Raw genomic sequence first — 21,972 nt, forward strand, 5'->3', positions numbered from 1 at the left:
GACATTCCTAGTTTATACTATGCCCATTTTTTCCTAACTCCTTCCACCCAGTGATCTCAAAACATGCCCATTTTATAATCAGGGAAGTGATTTGCTCTTAAATAATTTATTATAGGCAGTTTTGAGTCTTATCTAGAACTTTTACTTTGTGGTTTTGTCCAAAAAGTATAATAGGGTACCTCCTTTATAGTGTGATATGTCTGGAAAAGGCTTCTTGGAAAAATTTGCCCAGATGATTTTCTTGTACAATACAAAATTTCCCCCAAACAACTTGTCACTCTGAAAGATGTCTGAGATGGCAAACAAAATTGTTTCTTTTTTATGTTTTTATTTTTCCTTCAATGCTATTTCATTGCTTTATTCCCTGTAATAAAAAATGTTGTGTTACAATCAATACCACCAGCATTTCAAAACAAATAAATGGAGAAGCAAATATCAGCTCCTGGATTCTGAGGTTTCCAAAACATTTAAAATATCCATTATGCTTTATAAATTCCATTATCTCTTCAGTTTATCACCATTGTGCAAAATATAAAACATGCAGTTAAAAGAAAAACATTGCCTTTAATGATCATTGAACCCAGTTGATGACTTTCGTGACTTGAATTCAAACCCAACAAGTATGAAATAGCTGTTTTCTCCAAAACTGTTACAGTATAATTTTAATGGGATACTATCCTTTATTATAAAGTGTTTAGAGAGGATTCACTTCTTTGTTGAACTTTTTGTAAGGCAGCTAAGTTTGGCTTCATGCCAGTCAGAATTCTAATTCTGCACTGCCACCTATTGGCAGTTACTAAGCTCACAGCCCTGGAAAATAACAGGCAACTAAAAAGTTACTCCAAAGCTTCATTGACGTCTTCCTTGACAATTTGATAGTTTATGTTGGTAAAATAGGAAGGAAGCCAGATTATTGAAATCATTCCTCTGCAGGCATTTAGTTTTTGGTTTGGGTTTTTTTTTTTGGTATTTCATGATATAGAAGGTCTACTAATACACTTCGAATCTCATTGAATCTTTGCAACTACATGTTATTTTCATTTGTAATTCTATAGAGTATCATAGAATCATAGTGATAGAGGTGGAAGAAACCTTAGTAGAGATTACCTAGTCTATCTCCCCACCCACTATAATTTTAGATGAGGAAAATTGAGCTCATAGAGACACATGAATTTTCCAAGGTTACAAGGAACCTTAACGTTGGAACTCGAGTTCTCTAAATCCATTTCCACTGCACCACATTTTATATTTTAAAAATATCTCGTCGTATCTTTATCATGGAACATGGATTTCCATTAGCTTATAGCTAATAAGTAGATTTTACCTTAAAAGTATTCAATGTTACTTGAAAATGTTTTACCTGATTGCATATGTATAACCTAGATCAGATTACCTACCATCTCAGAGAGGGTTAAGGAAAAGGATAGAATTTGGAACTCAAAACCTTAAAAAAAAATGAATGTTAAAAATTGTTTTTATATGTAATTGGGGGGAAATAAGATATTATTTTTTAAAAAGCATTCAGTATTACAGAATTAACAAACACAAGAAAACCTAGAACTACTCACAGAGGGAAAGTATCACATTCTTGAAGAATTCCTATAAAGCTGCAAGATGCCAATTTTTGCTTATAACATTGTTTATATCCTAAAACATGTCTTGCAACAAAGCTGCTAGATTTCGTTTTATTTATAAGTGATCTAACATTTTATGAAAAAATAATCCATATTTTTATAAGGAACTTGCTTCTGTGGAGCTGGTAGGAAAAAAAATGGACCTTTATGAAGTATTTGGATTAAGTCCATTTGACTTATTTAACTACTGTTAGGGTAAAATTATCACCAAAAAATTCATGTGACGTTCTGATGCAAAGGAATAAAAAAGACCTTACGTTCCAGTGCCTAATAACAGCTACAGAAGGTTTGTGTATATGCAAAATGTAAACGTTTAGCTTGGCAACTAACTTTGGTGCCATTTTTTTCTGCAACCAAAAGAATAAGCCCCGCTGTTAGTCATGACTTCCTTAGAGTTCATATAAGATATTTCAAGTGACTGATTTCCTTGAGTAGCCTCTTTATTGGCTTCTGCATACAACTGTGCCATCAGGCCCTGTGTGACATTGGCCCTGTGTGAGATTGTTTTAAAAGGCATTACACCAAAGTTTTTAATGGGAATATCATAGATTCTATTGTTTAAACATGTCCAATAAAATTTTTTTCAAGCTTACTCTAAAATATTTGTTAAAATTACATCTCCATTTTCATACATATGATAAAAATATATTTAAGATTTTATAATACTCAGGTGACCTCAGTGCTAGAATCTTGCCTGTGCATTTCTTTTTGATGTGTCCGTCTTTGTAGCTCTTCTAGTTTCACTCTTAGCCAACAATGATGCCATCATGAGAATTGGCATCACAGAAATGCGTAACTTAGGACGATCTCTGAGTACAAACAGGCGGAATCCATGAAATACAAAATGAGAGTCTTTGACCAAGAAGAGACAATACAATCGCCTAAATTAATCCTTTTATTCGTAGGTAAGAAAACCGAGGATTTAGAGAGGATAAATATCTTTTCCAGAGTAACTGCTAATTAGTGGCAGAACTACAAGACTCCTAAGCCTTGTCCAGTGCCATGCTTTTTCCAGTACCTTACGCTGATGTTGCCTATTTTAATTCTCTGTTATACTTTGAGAATCTTGAAGAAACATATCTGCAATATTGAGATTTGTAGAGTCAGATTTACCTTTTGTAAGTTGGAAACATCAGCAGGTGCCACCTCAAAGAACCATATGATGTCCGTGTTCTTCAGAAAGTGGCAGACTGTCAACTCTGCTGGAGAAGAAAGCAAAACCAGAGGAAATAAGATTTTTTTAATCGCATACTTGGTTTAAATCTGTGGAAAGATATCTACCTTGTCATGACAGCAACAGACAAAAGGGGAGGTGGTTTTCCCCCTCAAAGTTTAGACTAAAAATACAAATGAAGAGTTGTCAGTCGTCTTACCATTGAAATAATAGGATGCTGTATTTCATTTTTACTTAAGTCTTACTCATAGATGAAGTGGACAGAACACAATGGATAGGGCACTGGCCTGGAGTCAGGAAGATTCATCTCTCTGAGTTCAAATCTGGCCTCAGATACTTACTAGCTATGTGACCCTGGACAAGTCACTTGACCCTGTTTGCCTCAGTTTCCTCATCTGTAAAATGAGCTGGAATAGGAAATGGTAAATCCCTCCAGTATCTGCCAAGAAAACCCCAAATGGGATCAGAAGAATTGGGCATGACTGATCAGCAACAACAACATGATGCAATCTTCAGATACATTGAACTACTTCAAGTTTTCAGTATCTAGATAGGCTAGCCCTTAAATTTGAAAAAAGTGTAGGTTATTTAAATCAATTTATTCTGTTTTAGCAGGTAGTCCAGTAGATAGTGTAATAGTCTTGGAGTCAGGAACTCCTGGGTTTGAATTCTGTCCAGACATTGACTTAACTGTCTGACCCTGGACAAGTTATTTAACTTCTCAGCCACAACTCCCTCCTCTCTAAAAGGGGGTATGAGAATCAAATGAGACAATGTGCACAAAGCACTTTGTAAACTTTAAAGCCCTGTAGAATGTTAGTCATTAGTATTAGCACACAACTTGTTTGGGATGTTGGTCGGTTATAACAGGATTTAACTGGATTCTTCTTTAGAACCATTCAGCTTTGGTACTTTTTCTTTTAATTTGGTATGAACCATTTCCTCTATTTTTTTCTCTCAGAAGTTTTACCATCACACAGGGCAAACAATGTTTCTAAAACGATGTGTTTGGAACCCAATTTTCTCAGTTTAGAAAAGTGAGAAGTATCAAGGTCTCTTGAATCTAACAGCATAATTTTTTTTTTAGTTTTTGAAGTTCTAATATGGAGTCAGCTATATCCTTTTTACTTAGAAATTGAAACAGAGATTTTTGCATCTAGGATCATAGATTTAGAACTAGAAGGTACTTGAGAAGTCATATAGTCCAAACCCCTCATTTTACAGATGAGGAAACATAGTCCTTACCTAAGGCCATTTTCTTAATTAACTAAGGACAGCAGTAGTCTGCTTTTTATAAAGGTCAGGGATATGAAGTTGCTTACAAAATAAAATGGTACATATTGTTATTAGAGTTTTATAATAACATCAAATTGCTTTTCATATATATGTTACTTGAATGACAATTGATATAGGAAAATACCCTGGAACCTTGATAAAACACAATTGCATGATTCAGTGTAAGAAAAATCTGACTTATATGGTTATTAACTCCATCCAGGAGGGAAGTTAATTACTGAAATATCAGAAGTAATTCATTTTAAGGCATTTTCATCTTTAGAATGTACATCAAGAACAGATTTTTCAAAAAAATTTAATAGCATTTTCAGAGTCATGTAGGCCAATTAAACCAGGCCTCTTCCCCCAGAAAGAAGAGAGAAAGACACAGAGATAGAAGCAGCCAGAATGATGGAAGTCTTTATCCCTGACACTAAGGAACTCTTGTGTTTTTCTTTTGCCGATCTCTTCATGATTGGTGTATTCAAAGGCACCAGGGGTATGCTTTCCTGAATTTGTTCATTGTTAGTACTTCACCTCTCTTTTTCTGTCTTACCGTAAAACTACATATGCCCTACACAACAGCCATAGACCGTCTTGTGCACCTCCCAAAAGAAGTGAACAGGCTTATGGACAACGCAATTGCCATTTGCTGGAAATGCATCGTCCGTGCGTATGCCCCCACCGTGACAAACCCTGATGAAGTCACAAAGAAAAATGTTATGAAAACCAGCTAACCCTCATTATCAGTGTGCTTACAGAGGACAAGCTTGGAATTATGGGTTCCTTTAACGCCAAGGTAAGCACAGACTGTCAGACATAGCGGAGAATCCTTGGGAGGAATGGAGTCAGAAACAGCAACAGACACATACCATTGAAGAACTGTGCATCTCATGACCTCATCACCAAAACTCTCTTCCATTTACATAAACAACAATAAAACTTCATAGATGCACCCTCACAGCAAACATTGGTATGTAATAGGACTGTATCATTCTAAGGAGAAGAGACAGATAGGATGTGAGAGTCATAAAGACAATGTATGGTTCACAGGGTGCTGGACTAATCATAGACATAGCTTCTCCAAGCTGAACATTCACATTCAACAAAAAAGGTGGCCACAAGGCAAGATGAGGACCAGAAGACTTAATGTCAACAGATTAGAGCACTTCTCTGAGCATAAACAGTTTGTCACTAAGTTGGAGGGAAAGGTAAGCCAGCACGATTGGCAAAAGTGGAGTAGAAAAGGAGCGGGGGACTTTCAGAGATTCGATGTACAACGTCACATTTACTCATTTACTCATCTGGGCCAGAACACTTGCAGATGTCAAGATTGGTTTGAAGGGGAATGGGGAAAATGATGGGGAAATTCAAAAGCTGCTAAACAAAAAACAAGAACTCCACAGGATTTACCAGTGGGATAGTTCATTCATTTCTAAGAAAGCAGCACTTAATTCCATCAGAAGTAAAGTGCAAGGAAAGCTTAGGGAGGTGCAGGATTCTTGGTTCAGTAAGAAGGAAGGTAAAATTTAGTATTACTCTGGTAGTGACAATCCACAGAGTTTTTATGATGCATTATGGGCCAGAGACCTGTGGTGCATCCCAACTACTCAGTGCTGATAGAGCCACATTGATCAGTGATAAGGACATGATCCTGAAGAGGTGGGCTAAACACCTCCATAGTGTTCTCAGCAGACCATCGTCAGTCAGTACTGAAGTCAGTGACCATACAGCTGAGGTTGAAGCTGGTCCCTCTCTAGTCAAACTTCCAACTGAAGAAGAGGTTTTTTAATGCTATCGGGCTCATCTCATGTGGCAAAGTGCGTGGTGCTGATTCTATTCCAACTGAGATTTAGAAGGCAAGGGGGGGGGCTCCACTGCTCTTATTGTATGGTATTGTATGGTAAGAATTCAAGGATGCTTCCATTGTCCAGCTTTGTAAAGGTCAAGGAAACGTATTGTGCTATGACAGTCACATTGTAGTCTCTCTGTTTTAATCATTGCTGACAAGATTCATGCTAGAGTCCTCCTTATTGGATGGATTCTTCACCTGGAAGATGGTCATATACCTGAGAGCCAATGCGGCTTCAGAAAGGGCTAAAGAGCAGTTGATAGGGTATTTGCTGCTGGACAATTCCAGGAGAAATGCCAGGAGCAGAACAGAGGTCTGTACACGACGGTCATTGATCTGACCAAGGCTTCTGACACTGTCAGTCATGAAGACTTGTGGAAAATCATGGCACGATTTGGTTGCCTGAAGAAATTCATTAGTGTTGCACATCACTGTCATGACAAAATGCTTGCACGGGTTCTGAATAATGGATTATGCTCTTGCACTTTCCCAGTCACCAAGGAGTGAAAGCAGGGCTGTGTACTTGCTCACGTGGTTTTTAGCATGATGTTTTCAGCGATGTTGTCAGAAGGCTTCAATGAGGACAAAAATGGTGTCAAGGTCAGTTGCTGCGCTGATGGTAAATTATTTAACTTGAAAAGGCTACAAGCCAAAATTAAAGTGGAGGGAGAATTGATGTGTGACTTTTTGTTTGCCGATGATCATGCACTTGTTGCAGCCTCTGATAATGAGATGCAACCAAGTAATGGATTGATTCTCTGCTACTTATGCTAATTTTGGGCTAACATTCGACACCAAGAAAACACAGGTTCTCCACCAGCCAGTACTGCACCATCCATAGGTGGAACCATTGGTTATAGTAGATGGAGAAATTTTTAATGCTATGGATAAATTCATTTACCTTGGTGCAGTATACTTTCTGGGGATATATTCCTAGATAATGGATGTTGTGTTTGTATGTACACATAGATGATGAGATTGATGCGTGCATTTCCAGAGCTAGCTTAGTGTTTGGAAGGCTCTAAAGGAGAGGAGAGCTATTAGACTGCCTGTGAAACTGAAGGACTACAGAGCTGTTGTGCTGACCTCATTGTGGTATGCCTGTGACACCTGGACGGTATACCAGCGCCATGCCAGGAAACTGAATCACTTCCATTTGAATTATCTTGGGAAGATTCTAAAAATCATCTGGCAAGAGAAGTACAGGACACTAAGGTCCTTGAGCTAAACTGCGAGGCATTCAAACTCTGTTGCTGAGAGCTCAACTCCGATGGGCTGGCTATTTGAACAGCACACATACATTTGCCTAGAAGACTATTTTATGGAAAACTTGCACAAGGCACGTAAGCACATGGAAGTCAGAGGAAGCAATACAAGGACTCTCAGAGTCTGTCTGAAGAACTTGGAATTGATTTGGGCAACACTGGCATAGGACCAACCAGCATGGCATGCCTACGTCAAAGAAGGCACTGTGCTCTATGAGCAAGGCAGAATTGCAGTAGCTTAAAGGAAATGTGAGATGCACAAATTTGGAGACATCTCCATTCCAAATTTTCATGTGGCCTATTTGTGCCCAACCTGAGGTAGGTCAGATATAGTGTACCTTGACCCTGACGTGGTGATGTCATTTTGGTCCTCTTTGAGAACAGAGGACAAAAACCATAGTAGAGATGGGAAAGGGATCTTTATTTCATTGACATAAGGAACCTTTATGTGAGGAAAATCCCTCTGCCAATGCAGATCAGCACCTTCTCTGCATTGTACAACCTTAAGAGAGTTACCTCTTTTAGATAACTACCCAAGTGTGTCAGAGGCAGGACTTGAACCTAGGCCTTGTTAAGGCCAGATTTCTATCCACTGTCATGTTGCCTCTTTCTTGGCCCACAGAGCCAATTTCTTGGGAACAGTTATATGTGGGTTCATTTTCCAGAGCCTGATGAAGATTGGAACCACAGGACTGGTGGTGAAGCATCTCCTTACACTTTCTGTGTAAGTCAGTATTTGTTGTTGGTTTGTACTCAATTCATGGACATTGTAGTTAGCTTAAGGTGTATATAGCTATATCTCTCTTCCTTGAAAGCCCTGGCAGGACTAGTTGCAGAAGAAGTTCTATTTACATGTCTACCTTTACATTCCACTCAATTCCCTTTCATGTATCCTTTTGTTTTCAGCCTTCTCCACCTGAATAACCTTGACCCCCGAGTTCCTGATGAAATGCTCTATGGACGAATGGGCTACATTTATGCTTTGCTTTTTGTGAACAAGTACTTTGGACAAGAAAAGATACCTCAGCACAATATTCAGCAGGTACCCTGTCCTCTACCATTCTCTGTATATTGGCTTTTAAAAGTTTTTTCTTAATCCTCTTGATGAGCTGCTCCTGCTCACTGTTCTTCCAAAATATGACTTTGTTCCTGCTCAGCACCTCAGGGTTTTCAGATACATTCAAGAAACACAACATGACATTGAGAGCTATTAGAGACCCTCTTATATAGAGACGCCAAGTGACAAACTGTCACTTCTTTAAGAATTTTTATCCCCTTTCAGTGGCAGATTAGAGTCAGATGGCTCCTTCTACATGAAGATCTATCTTCTTTATTATAAATATTATTTTCTTCTAACAAATAATTCATTACCTGAAAACATTCAGGAACCTTTACTTTTCAGAAAAGAACTGTGAATGCTTTCATGCACAAAATTGTAATAATATGTACATATACTAGTGTCGATGGCCCTAGTTCCCCCATACTTCCCAAGATAAGCTACTTATCCCATGCCAGGATATTTTTATTCTTATGTCTCAGTTATTCATGCTTGGTTCCCCCCTGCAGGTTTGTGATGCGGTAATATCATCAGGTGAGACTCTTGCCAGAAAGAGAAACTTCATTTCAAAGACACCACTGATGTATGAATGGTATCAAGAATATTATGTAGGGGCTGCCCATGGACTGGCAGGCATTTACTACTTCTTGATGCAGGTAGGAATGGATTAAATTAAGAATTCTCAAGTTGTTTTCTCTGTTTTGCAGATCTTGATTAGTAGCATAAGTTCATTGGTTCCATGAAAGCATGACTTTAGAAGAAATATGATTGGAGGCAATGGGGCAGTTAGTTCCATAATTTTAAAGGGTTGTACCTCTCAAAGCTAATTTTTTATAGTATGCTCTTTAATATTAAAGTCATATAAAAATAGGAAAAAAAGACCTATTAAGGTCATGTATCTCTTTAGAATGTATTGTAGAATATGATATTATTTCCAGCCTAATTCTGTCAAACTGCTTTCCAGTTTTTCCAGCAATTTTTATCAGATAAATAAGGAGTTCTTTCCTAAGTGGTTTATGTTTTCCACTTTATTGGTTAATTGAATTCTGTTATTTCTGATTCTCTCATGTCTAGTCTGTTCCTTTGATCTACCTCTCTTTTTAACCAATACCAAATAGTCTTGATGACTGCTGCTTCATAATATAGTTTGAGGCCTCAATTTCCATGTTTTAAATGCATTTTTAACCAGCTAAAATTTAGACCTAAAAAAGCTTAAAATTGTACATTATAGACACCTTAGGTTATAAATAAGGAATTGTGGAGAGCAGTCTAGGCTAGATTAGGTAGTACTACTTAGATTAGTGAACATTCTTCAAACTCAAAGTCACCAGAGGGAACCCTTACAGCTGGCAGGTTTATGTGCATGGCAGAGCATATAGTGTGCTGAAGGGAGCAATGGTAAGCAACTGATTCATGGACAAGAAGCAGCAGTGAATGGACCCTCCTCAGGACATTTGCAGAGACTGAAATAGAGAGCTAAAAAAAAATCTAATGATATCTTAATGAGGGAGTACATGACAAGGAGCTAAGCCTTTCTTTCTCAGGAACCTTCTTAACCTTTGGTTTAAGATCTGAGAAGAGAAGAGTTTTATATATGGTTTCTCACAATCCTGTGATCCTCAGCTGGATAAAGTACAGTCCACATCCACTCCCACCCTCACCCCCCAAAAAAACAACAGAAAGGGGTGCGGAGCCAAGATGGTGGCTTGAAAACAGGGACTCACTTAAGCACTCCCCCAAATCCCTCCAAACACCTGTAAAAAAAGACTAAACAAATTCTAGAGCTATAGAACCAATGAAATAACAGAGGGAAACAAGTCTGCTGCCCAAGATGGCCTGGATAGTCACTGTAAAGGATCTATTGCACCATGCTGGGAGCAGAGCACAGCCCAACATGGGCCTCACCAGGACAGACCAGGCCGGAGTAGATCTATTGGAGCAGGCCTCAGGGCCCTGAATCACTGAGCTGTAGCAGTTACCAGACTTCTCAACCCACAAACGCCAAAGACAACAGAGCAGGTCAGTAAGAAAATTGCTGGATCTGCGTGAGGGAAGTGCTGGCCACAGCCCCAGGGCAGTGGAGGTAGCTGCAGCAGCTGTGGCAGCAGCAGTAGCAGCAGTGGCAAGTGGCTGCTTCCGGCCCCAGGCTTACACAGTGGGAGGAATCAAGTGGCTGCAGAGTGGGAGTGCAGGGATAGCTTTGCTGGTGCTGAGGCAAGGTTCTCTTGTTTTGCCCCGCTTGGATCTGGTTGGTGGTTCTTGGGGGAGGAGGAGCACTGGTGTGGTAGAGGTTTGTGGTGGCTGCGGAGAGGGAGCCCTCCTGGTGGTTACATGGCAAAAAGGAGTGCCTGCACTCACAGACCAGAGCACAGGCCAGGAGAGGAGGATCATACTACCTCAGAGTAGAAGTAGCTCTGAAAACAGCAGCGCAAAACCCCTGAAGCTTGGGACATAACACTCTCCACTCTGAAAGCAGACATACCCTGACAAAAAGCTCAAAAGTCAGGTATTTGGCTGGGGAAATGAGCAAGCAGCGTAAAAGGACTCAGACTATAGAATCTTTCTTTGGTGACAAAGAAGATCAAAACATACAGCCAGAAGTCAAAAGTCCAAGATCCTACATCAAAAGCCTCCAAGGTTAATACAAATTGGTCTCAGGCCATAGAAGAGCTCAAAAAGGATTTGGAAAACCAAGTAAGAGAAGTAGAGAAAAACTTGGGAAGAGAAATGAGAATGATGCAAAAAAAAATCATGAAAAACAAGTCAATGACTTGATAAAGGAGACCCAAAAATATACTGAAGAAAATAACACCTTAAAAAATAGACTAACTCAAATGGCTAGTTGGAATACTTGATGCCTCTTTGTTTTGAATGAGACTGCTACTGATAAAGGCAGCTCTCTTTTCAGTGAATTATTTGTATAGAGTATTTCACATCTTTTTGTATTAATAATGAAATATATAAAGTATTTCACATTTGTTTGTGTTGTTTAATAACGTGTGGAGAGCAAAAGCTGCAACTGGCTGAGATAGACTGGCATTTAGAGCTCTAATGTCATTATTCCACACATTGTTAGTATAGGGCTTGGTTGTAATATGAAAGACATATGAAAGGTTGTAGTATGAAAGACAAATGAAGTTGATAGGGAAAACTGTGTGTCTGTATTGTTTCTGAGAAGCCCATTATACTGATTTAATGTTCTCATTGGCCACCCAAGTGTCACATTAATGCCAATGAACTATTGTAGATATATTCAGGTAAGTTGTTTTTCACATAAATACTTAAACTAATTAAAGATAAGGAAAGAAACAGAATATTGTAATGAATAGAGGTCTGGCCTTGGACTCTGCAACACCTACATTCAAGTCCTCTCTCTGACATATATAGTTCATTGACCATGGGACAAGACATTTAAATTCTCAGTGCCCTGGACAACTCAGATGAATTGTCATTTTGTATTGATGGAGAAAATTTCTACATCAAAGAGTTCCCTAAACTTCTTCCACACTGACGAAATCATGGTTTAGATTAATATGCATTGTGTAACATGCATGTATATGTAAACCTATATATTCCACAGGTGCAATACTTGTGTGGATTGTTAGTGTGCATGCATGTGCAAGTATGTATGTATTATGTAGTAGGCATGTAGCATATGAAGCACTATACCTTTATTAGGTTACTAAAATTATATCAACGTGTAAAGCTTCCTTGGGACTATGGAAACTGAAAATGTTGTGACTTGGACTTCTGTATTAAATGCTTCTGCTATGGAATTCACTTGTTTTGGTAAATGTCTTAAATAGAGAAAATCGTTTCTCATTATAAGGGACAATCTCTTGAAACAAACCCTGCAGGAAAAAGAAAATCCATATAAAACAAATGAGCACATGTTACTTGAGCATAGTTTCAGATAACAAACCTTAAGGGGCATTCAATGGATTTTGTGTACTCACTTGAAAAAATAGCTAAATTTTATATGTGTAATAAGTCTCAGAACTTAATGCCATTTGGGGATACCTACCTAAGTAAGATAAACTTGGCACAAATAGAATTCACATGGAATGTGAAGAAGAGGATTTTGTATAAGGTTTCTCCCATTATGCTGTCTTTCCCTTAAGACAGGTGAGTGTTTTTTGCCTTTCTTTGTATTCCCAAAGCTTAGCCCAGTTCCTGGCACATAGTAGATTCTTAATAAATGCTATTGATTGACTTCTCTGTGAGTTGCATAGCTTTCCTTAATTAGAGTTTGACACTGGTTGGTGTTCTTGTATAGTTGAGGGTTTTATGGTTAAAGATAAAAGATTTTAGTGAAGATAATGCCCATCCATAAGCGCTATATGTCATAGCGGAGTAGATTGTTAGTAATTAATAATGTACAAGAAGAATTCCAGCAGGTTAAGCAAAAGAATGGAATATAATAAAATCAAATCCAGCACAGCCCTTCAGTGAAGTGGATCATTACAAGGTTGTTTATGCTGTTGAATGCAAATGCTTCCTTCAGTATCTAAGGAAGTGAATTTTTCAAGTATATAGTAAATTTCCTCTTCCTCTTAATTTAGAAATTCCTAAAGTATTATGAATGCCTATTTGGATTTAAAGTATCATTTTGTTTTTTCTGGCATTCGTTCTTTTGGCCTCTATTTCCAAAGGTACATAAGGGCCTATAAACCTTCAAGAAAGAAGAGTATACTCCTTTAAAACTTTCTAAATGAGACTTGGGCTTACGTGTCACACAAAACAGAATGTATCAGTTGACCTCACACTGACGCTGAAAAACAGATCTTCAAGTACTCTGAGTCCTTTTTCTAACTTAACAACTGTGGTTCAAACGTTGATTTTTCCATTTGCAGTTGGTTAACTATTCAAAATTTTTTGATTCTTAATCTAAAAGATTCATTCTACCGGGTTGTCACCTGTCAAAGCAAAACAGAATTATGTTAGTTCGGGGCCTCTACCGTGTATAAGGTCGGGGAGAGAATACTGACAATACCAACTTAAGCGCAGTCTGCTTGGGATTGAGTAGGGAGTTGGAGATATTCTGCTTTTGCTAAAGAATTTAGTATTCTTTTGGTAATCATGAGGTGTTATTTATCCCTCATTTCCCTTCCTTCATTCCATCTTCAAAAGAAAAAAAACAGAGCTTGAATTTATTATTTGTAGGGAAATCAGTGAACAAAGAATCGAATTGAAAGCTGTGGAGTAAGAAAGAGCTTACATCATCTGTGTCGTTGGATCTCATAAATTGCATTTAGGTAGACATCGTTCATTTGCTGTACATGTTATTCTAAGATGAAGTATGTACAAAAGAGAAGATTTTGGTCCTACGTTATGCATTGCTTCCATGTCTGTGTGTTTCCCATCAGACATTTCACCTCTTATTTTCTTAAAATAAATATAACCTGTGATAAAAATGTATCGTGCTTATGGACTTCTTTGGGGTACTTTGTTAAAATCCAGTATCCCTCTTACGTAGCAGAATAGCATGGACAAATCCATGAAATGCTAGCTTCTTCAGGGATTCTTCTGAAAGCCTAGAATCAAAAGTTTTGTTTATTCAGACAGAGGTAAATGTTAAAAAATAAAAAGTACATAACAATCCTTTAGAGAGCTGGACTGATTGCCTAATTAGAAATGTTCCACTCTTCAAAATTAAGAAATAACCTGCAGGTACAAGAAGAGATCTAGACATGGAAAAGCAAAATAACTAAACCCCCAAATTCCTTAATGATACCAAATATCTTTTCTTGTGTTTTGCTTCTGTTTAAAATTGTTCCTCAGACCTCAGAAGAAAAGGGGTTTTTTTGTGGTTGTTGTTTTTAAAAGTAGGATTAATAATATGCCCAGCATTTCTCTTTAACAGTGAAGCTGATTAAAAATGGCTCTGGTGTTTATACTATTGAGTGTAAATGTTTCCTTAAATGTCTAAGGAAGTGAATTTTTCAAGTGTATGGTAAATTTCCTTTGCTTCTTAATTTGGAAATCCTTTAAGTATGTTAATAACTATTTGGATTTAAAGTATCATTTTGTTTCATAGCCTAGCCTTCAGGTAAGCCAAGCGAAGTTGCACAATGTGGTCAAGCCCAGTGTAGACTACGTCTGCCAGCTGAAATTCCCTTCTGGCAACTACCCTCCGTGTGTGAATGATTCTAAAGATCACCTTGTCCATTGGTGCCATGGGGCCCCCGGGGTTATCTACATGCTCATCCAGGCTTACAAGGTACGAGCTTCTTTCTTACCCTTGGAGAGGCAGTTGAAAACAACTTTAAGCTAAAGTATAATTTCAGTAACTAGACAATGGGATTTCTCCTAATATTTTCAGAAACACTGTGCAGATTCCCCTCTTCTTAGAAGTTCTTTACCCAAGAACTGAAACGATTTTTCTAAATGTATCACCTAAGTCAGGAAACCAATTAATGTAAAATGGAAGAGATCCAGGTTCAGTCAAATCAGTGTCACTGCCAAGGGAGACTTTTAAAAATGTCTCCTGGCACACTTCAGTAGCTTAATTTGAGATTTAAAAACACCAGAAATCCTGATGCTCGGGTGGTGCTGAATATACTTGATTGTCCTTCTTACAAACGAGAGGGGAAAAAAGACTACCATGAAGGATACTTAGCATGTTGTACCTAGGTAAGCATTTATTTGTATGGTAATCTGTATTTTATAAATGATAGACACTAATTGTCTATAGACATTGCCAGTTTCCAATTTACTAAATTCTGCATTTTGCAATATTGTCTATAATGCATAAATGCCCAACAGCTACCTTTTTCTCTGGTCCATGCTGTCCCTATTCTTCTTAACTTTGAATTATTGCATGTATAAGCATTCTTCCTCTAGCTACAGAGGAGCCATAGCAAAAAGGAAATGCTTGATGGTGTTTTTCATAAAATCTAGTTTGGTATGAAAAGAATCCTCTTTTAAGGGATCTATTTCTGCTTCTTTGGCCAGAATTTGAGAGGTGGGAAGGATAGAGCAAGCCAACCCCGGTATAGCTAATTATAAGCCCTTTGTATTTTTTTTCATTTTTTATAAAATATAATGTTCAGCACTTTTTGTGTGTGAATCATAAATGGCACTGTGTTCTCCCAAATAAGAAGTAAACACTACAGAAAAGGTTCCTTGCATATACCTCATCCTCATTTCCTAGTAACTGGGCATCTTTGTTACTGAAGAAAGCAGCCATGTGTTCTGTGGAAGGTGACTAATGATGACAGCTTGATGTGAATTAGATAATGTTAATGCTACTTCATCGATCACTCTAAAAAACCTTTTGCAAGTACAAAGTCACAGTCATTTTTAATAAAGTAAGTAGAATCACTGAGTGCTAGTAAAATGAACCACCATCCGTGTAACACATCTTTAGTCATCAGACCTCTCATTGTCTGTGACCCTCCCTCTTGCTCCATTTCTCTTAACTCCCATGTTCCAGTATAGGAATCACACAGCACCCTGGTCAAAGAGGTTATCTACCTTCAATATAGTGATTTTCATTGTCTGGGAACTCTACCTCCTGAGACAGTCTTTTCTGTTTCTAGACAACTCTGATTATTAGAAAGTTCTTCCTTATCTGGAGCCTAAAATCTGCCTCCTTGTAGCATCTACCCACTGATCATAGTTCTCTTCCTTGTGGCTAAGCAGAATAAGCCCAATTCATTTTCTACACGCCAGACCTTCACATATTTGAAGAGAGCAGTCACATCGACCCTCAGTCTCTTTTCTAAGCTAGATGTTCCCAGTTCTTTCAACTATTCCTCATAAAGCATAGGTTCGCCACCCCTATTATTTGCCATCTGAATGAGACCCCATTTATCAGTTTTCTACCTAAAACATGACACACCAAAGTGGACGCAGAGGACCAAAATGGACCAGGGGTGGGGAACCTGCGGCCTCAAGGCCACATGTGGCCTTCCAGGTCCTCAGGTGTGGCCCTTTGACTGAGTCCAAGTTTAACAGAACAGATCCTTTTATTGTTTGTTCTGTGAAGTTTGGATTCAGTCAAAGAGCCACACCTAAGGACCTGGAAGGCCACATGTGGCCTTGAGGCCTCAGGTACCCCACCCCTTGTCTAGTAAAACCATCTCTTCTCTCCTTCTGGACACCACATTTATGTTAATGCAGCTTATATTAAAAATAAGCTATTTTTGACTACCATATCACACTCCTGACTCCCACTGAGCATACAGTCCACCAGAATTTTGAGGTCTCATTTACAGAAACTAATAACTAAGCATATCTTCCCCACCTGCTAGTTTCGCAGTTGACTCTGATAATCTAAGTCTGAGACTTTACGTTTATCTCTACTAAATTTTATCTTCTTTGATTTTTACCTATCATTTAAGGTTATCTAGATCTTTTTGGCTCTTTTTTCTGTCATCTAATATATTTTAGTTGTCAGTGAAATTAAAAATTATCATTTGTAATAAAACTAGATTTTCCTAACTGCCTCAGGTATTCAACGAGGAGAAGTATCTTAATGATGCCTTGAAATGTGCTGATGTGATCTGGAAGTTTGGGTTACTCAAAAAAGGATATGGGCTGTGCCATGGTGCTGCAGGCAATGCATATGCCTTCCTGGCATTATACAAACTCACCCATGACATGAAATATCTGTACAGAGCTTGTAAGGTAGGTACTCAGAACTTCCAGAGAGGAAAAAAATCTTTTCCAGGCACTTTCAAAATTCTGGTTTCATTTTTTACCCTTTTTGGGGTAATCTACAGAAATGAACAGTTAAAAATAGCCTTTTAGAAGTTTATTTAATTTAATTTGCCTTTTAAAAACAAATTATTATGTTTAACAGTCTAATTAGGGCTGGAGATGGAGTTGCTTGTTTGTTTTGTTCCTGTCTTCCTTTGGCAACTTGTTTATAAAGATTTCTGTCAGTCAGGCCCCTAAGTCTAGTTTCGACAGCTCATAGATTTCTCTTTGGGCCACTGACATCTCAGCTTTCCTTGTAGTTCCCATTTCATTAGATCACTATGATCCTCCCTCCAAACCCTTTAGTTTCTTAGATGAATGCTGAGAATTGGTCTTGATCAGAGTTTCATCATCTAAGTGAGTATATATTCTGAGTAATTTGACATGGCTTTTTTTTTTTTCAGTTTGCTGAATGGTGTCTAGATTATGGCAAGCATGGATGCAGGATTCCTGACACACCTTTTTCCCTCTTTGAAGGTATTCTTTTCACATTGCTAGTTTTATTCATAATAGAAATACACATTTGGACCCCCAAGGCATTCCTCTCCACCTAATGTAAGCTCTCTGGTCCTTTTAATTTTTTAAGCCCCTCCTTCCCCACCCCCTTTGCATTTAGTGGAAAAAATTATTGCACCAATTCTTGATTTCTTTATGTCATGAGTCCTGAGCAGATAAACTAGAGCATGCACTGCTGTAAATGTAAGCCAAGAAACTGAGAGTGCTGTAGTGCTTTCTAATGCTAACAGAAACTTGGGAAAGATGCTTTTAATTCTGCTAAGGTCATGCTGTTAATTTCAGAATAAAACTAGTGTGGAAACCTAGAACCATGCTAAAGTAGTCACCTTAATGTAACTCCTTATCTCTTTTGGTTTCTTCAGGAATGGCTGGAACAATTTATTTCCTGTCTGACCTGCTTGTTCCAACAAAAGCCAGATTCCCAGCTTTTGAAATATAAAAGACCAAACACATCCCTACAGCTCACCGTGCAAACACTGGGATGAATGAGCCCATTACTTTTCACCCACCTTTCTTAACTAAAGAGAACAGATTCTGTGTTTAAAATAATTGGTCTTTTCCACACTAATCTTCAGCTCGACTGTGTTTTGGGAAATTTTATTTAAAAAGATCAGGGGAAAAAAAGGCGGGGGTGAAATATACAGTATTTCATTGGAAACACACATACACATATTTCAGAACTTGCAAGAAGCTGCTCACTATTTAAGCTTTTTAATATGATTTAATGTTGATAACAGTTTTCACTACTGTATTAAAAACAGAATTGTAGTTAAAGATTAATACATAACTGTTAGTCTGTAGTACCACTTCTTAAATATTCATTTTCCTTTGGACTGTAGAAAAGATATTATTATAGCCATGCTTCTTTGTGGTTAGCTGACTATCAAAGGGGAGGGGAGCAGAGATTTATTTCCTCTGGAAAACTGCAGAAGCCACAAGCTGGACCAAGGATACTGAATCCTGTCTTAAACTCTCATTGTCTATTCAGAGTTTATTTAGTGAATGCTTATCTTTTTATTAGTGGATATAAGATACATTTGTATGTAACTCCAAAATTTTTAAAATACCTTAAAAATATGATAAATCAGTTTTAAAGTTTTACTTTTATGTTTGGATAAAGTTGAAAGCATGCTAATAAAATACATGTTTATTATTTTTGGCTCTAGAAAAATGTTCTGAATTTTGGAAATTCTTATTAAAAGGTGGATATTTTTGTTGTTACTATGTGATCAGTGAGACACGTTTTTGTTTACTACTATATTGTGAATTTTTCACCCCCCCTGAGCCTTTACTTCCATTTAGCCTTGTAATCACTGTGCTTTAGTACTCCTTGTTAATGCTGTAGAATAGTTTGATCTCTATCAAGTTGTATGAGCCTGATTTCACTAAACAGAGAAGTGCTTATCCCACTTTGTTACAGAGGTCAAGAAAAATCCACCTGGCCAATTACTTGAAAACAGGGCCCCTCAGCACTTGGTAGCTCTGTTTAGCTGTAAGTATTATCTGATGAAGGCAGTCAGATGGCACGGTGGATAGAGCGTCAAGTCTGGAGTCAGGAAGAACTGACCTTGGGCAAGTCATTTAACCCTGTTTGCCTCAGTTCCTCACCTGTGAAAATGAGCTGGAAAAGGAAATTGTAAACCGTTTAAGTATCTGCCAAGAAAACTCCAAATAGTTCGTAAAGAGTTGGACACAACTGCAACAATTGAACAACAACAAATTATGTAATGATTGTGTTCAACACAAATTGCAGAATAATCTTAGGCACCTAGTTTGCACCTGGTTCCAGTCTCACGAACAGACAAAACTGGTTTTCCCGCATTAGGCAGCTGATGTGACTGTAGAGGGTTTATTCTTATGTCTGTGCTAAATTTTCCAGTAAAAAAATAGAAATTCTGCTACACGCTCAGGGGCCATTTTTTTCAAATTGTCGGCTATATGGCATTTTCCTGACCTTTCTCATGGAAATTAAATGAGTGCTACTATATTTGACTGGAAGACTAAGATTCCTGTAAACTGGAAGGAAAGTATCCTACAGCCATTAGCAAAAAGTACTAAAATATAGTGATCCCAGAGCAGATAAAACACAAATCAAAGCTTACAGAGTTGTTAAATCACAAATGAAAACTTGTTTCATTGACTTAATGATAACAAAAATATACACTTTTAAAAAATATTTCCCCAGTACAAAACATTTGTGTTGCAATTCACCATTTTCTGAGTCTTCAGAATTAGGGAAAGAACCATTGGTGCCTCAAAACCCTCCCACAACTCCTGGCTCATTGGCACCCTCCTCTACTGCTGTCTCGATGGGGTAGATTGGACCTTGCCTCTTACTCCTTTTTTCTGTAGCTTTTTACAACTCTTTAGGGGCATAAAAAAACAAAGTTTAGGAAAATAGAATGTACCTATTTGACCAGCATCCCCTCACAAGAACAAAAACATGCTACTTCCATTGAAATCTGGCATTTGAGCTACTCATTGGTTCCTGGTGTTAACATCCCTATTTTTTTCCTTGAAGCCTAAAAATAGCTAATATTAGTGAAAATAATCTGGACCTTTAAATACTGCTGATGGTAGAATCTAAAAACACTTAACTACACAATTTCCTGGTTGGTCCTTCTGTGGATTGTGCAAATTGTGGGTAACCCCCTGCCATGTATCTTTCTAAAGTGCTGTGGATAAGCTTCCTTGTGAAAGGTTTCAGATCAGCTGTGTGGTCAGATAAAGTAATAAAGAAATGTAATGCACATCGTAGCTAATCTGCCTTTGGCTGATTGTCCAGGTTGGAAGAATAAAGCTCATTTGGTTTAGCTACATGTCTGCTGTACTGTTTTTTGCACTTTTCAATAAACAGTTGCTAAAGTTGATTTCATGAAAACTCATTTGCATTTTCCTGGATCTGCATTCTTTGTGTATTCTATGTGGACCTAAGACAGTGATCTAGTTCAGCATGTACATTTAAAGCATTAATATTTATTTATGATATGTGCCTGTATACAGTGATAAGAAATTGAAGTAGCTAATTTTTCATCATGAAATAAAATTGACTTTTAAAAGATAATTTCTGCAGGTCTCTATTGGACCTAGAGTCACTTGAGTTTGCAACCGTTAATCATCTTTAGAGTCTTTTCCCTTCTCTTTTCCCCCACTTTGATGCCAGTTATAATTATCTGTCATTAGAAATCTTCATGGTGAGTAGGATTTTAGGTGAAAATAGTTAGATCTGAGGGTGCATTTAGTATTAATGAGTGTTGCGAATAAATGAAAATAATTTTTTTTCACTTCTACCACCTTAGTTTTCTTTTGTTTCAGATCCCAGAAATGCCTTGCATTCTATGAACAGATAATAAAATTATAAAAATCATCTTTTGTACACCTACAATTATTTCTTCTGGATTTCTTCAGGAATCCATTATTACTTTTGCTAAAAGCATTCTTAATAACATTTTTACTTTGGTACTTCCAAAGTCAAAGCACTCTGTTTCTGTACACATATGTCCTTGGTCTTTAGAAGAGCTATTTCCCTCCCACAAATTGGTTCATTCCCTTCTTTTTTATTTTGTCATTATGTTTTGGGAAGGGCTGGAGACATAATTATTTTAGCTTATTAGTTCTCAGTAAATATTAATATTGCCATAATAATGTGTATTTTGTGGAAAAACTTGTCATAAATCAAACTACTTTATTTCAGTGGCAAAAGTCAGATCAAAGAATACTAGCTTCCCTCCTTTTTCTACACTCTATTCTCTAAGGTATGTTTCTGACCTTCTTCACCTTGGACCAGAACTGATTTTCCAGAAGCAATATTTTTTGAGACAGCAGATATTTAGGGTAACAACTAATTTTATGGGTACACATATTCATTTGATAACTGCATTGTAAAGGAACCTTTACAAGGTTATCTAGTTAATTCCCTCAGCCTTCTGGCCACAAAGAGTGTCTTGAACAGCTCATACATGTGAGACTCCATCCTGTTATTAATAAAAGAAGTTTTAATTCTAGAAATTCATTTCCCTGGTCCTATGGATTATTTCCTAGATAAATCTTGAATTGGAGAGGTACAAGAAGAGAGAAGGAATTGGGAATAGGCTAGGCATGGTTGTAAAATATGTTTTTGTAGTATGAAAGAAGAGCTTTTGTCCTCCCTAGTTTGCTACATACTACTGTAGTAAAAGGCTAGACATTTCAGTGCCACCTACAAATGATAATTTCCAAAATAAATATTAATTTTGAGTCTTAAATTATTTTGTATCCTTTAGCGAGTTTAATTACATTTTCCCAAAATTTTGTTTCAGGTTTTCCCTAACATTTAAAAGATTATGGCTAAATATGTAGTTATACCAATTAATTCTTACATTTGAGAAAGGGATATGAAGCACAGGATGGATTAGGTCATAAGACTCAATAGTGGGGTCTAGAGCAGTGCCCCTTTCTCCCATGACTCAGCCACGGAACACACCAGAGTCCATGTCTCCTGACTTCTCCTCTTCAGT

At 37.5% G+C, this 21,972-nt stretch overlaps 1 protein-coding gene across 2 annotated transcripts in view; it reads left to right on the top strand.

Moving 5' to 3' along the window:
- Nucleotides 1-20,357, top strand: part of LANCL1 (LanC like 1) — a 46,880-nt gene extending 26,523 nt beyond the window's left edge. For both annotated transcript variants that reach the window (XM_036754621.1, XM_036754623.1), the window contains exons 5-10: nt 8,107-8,242; nt 8,767-8,913; nt 14,295-14,477; nt 16,712-16,888; nt 17,365-17,437; nt 17,839-20,357. In XM_036754621.1, coding sequence (XP_036610516.1) covers nt 8,107-8,242; nt 8,767-8,913; nt 14,295-14,477; nt 16,712-16,888; nt 17,365-17,437; nt 17,839-17,915 — 793 coding nt within the window. In that variant the 3' untranslated portion in view covers nt 17,916-20,357. The remainder of the gene's footprint in view (nt 1-8,106; nt 8,243-8,766; nt 8,914-14,294; nt 14,478-16,711; nt 16,889-17,364; nt 17,438-17,838) is intronic.
- Nucleotides 20,358-21,972: the final 1,615 nt, after the last annotated feature.

This window comes from Trichosurus vulpecula, chromosome 4 (genome assembly GCF_011100635.1).
Source record: "Trichosurus vulpecula isolate mTriVul1 chromosome 4, mTriVul1.pri, whole genome shotgun sequence".
NCBI lineage: Eukaryota > Metazoa > Chordata > Mammalia > Diprotodontia > Phalangeridae > Trichosurus > Trichosurus vulpecula.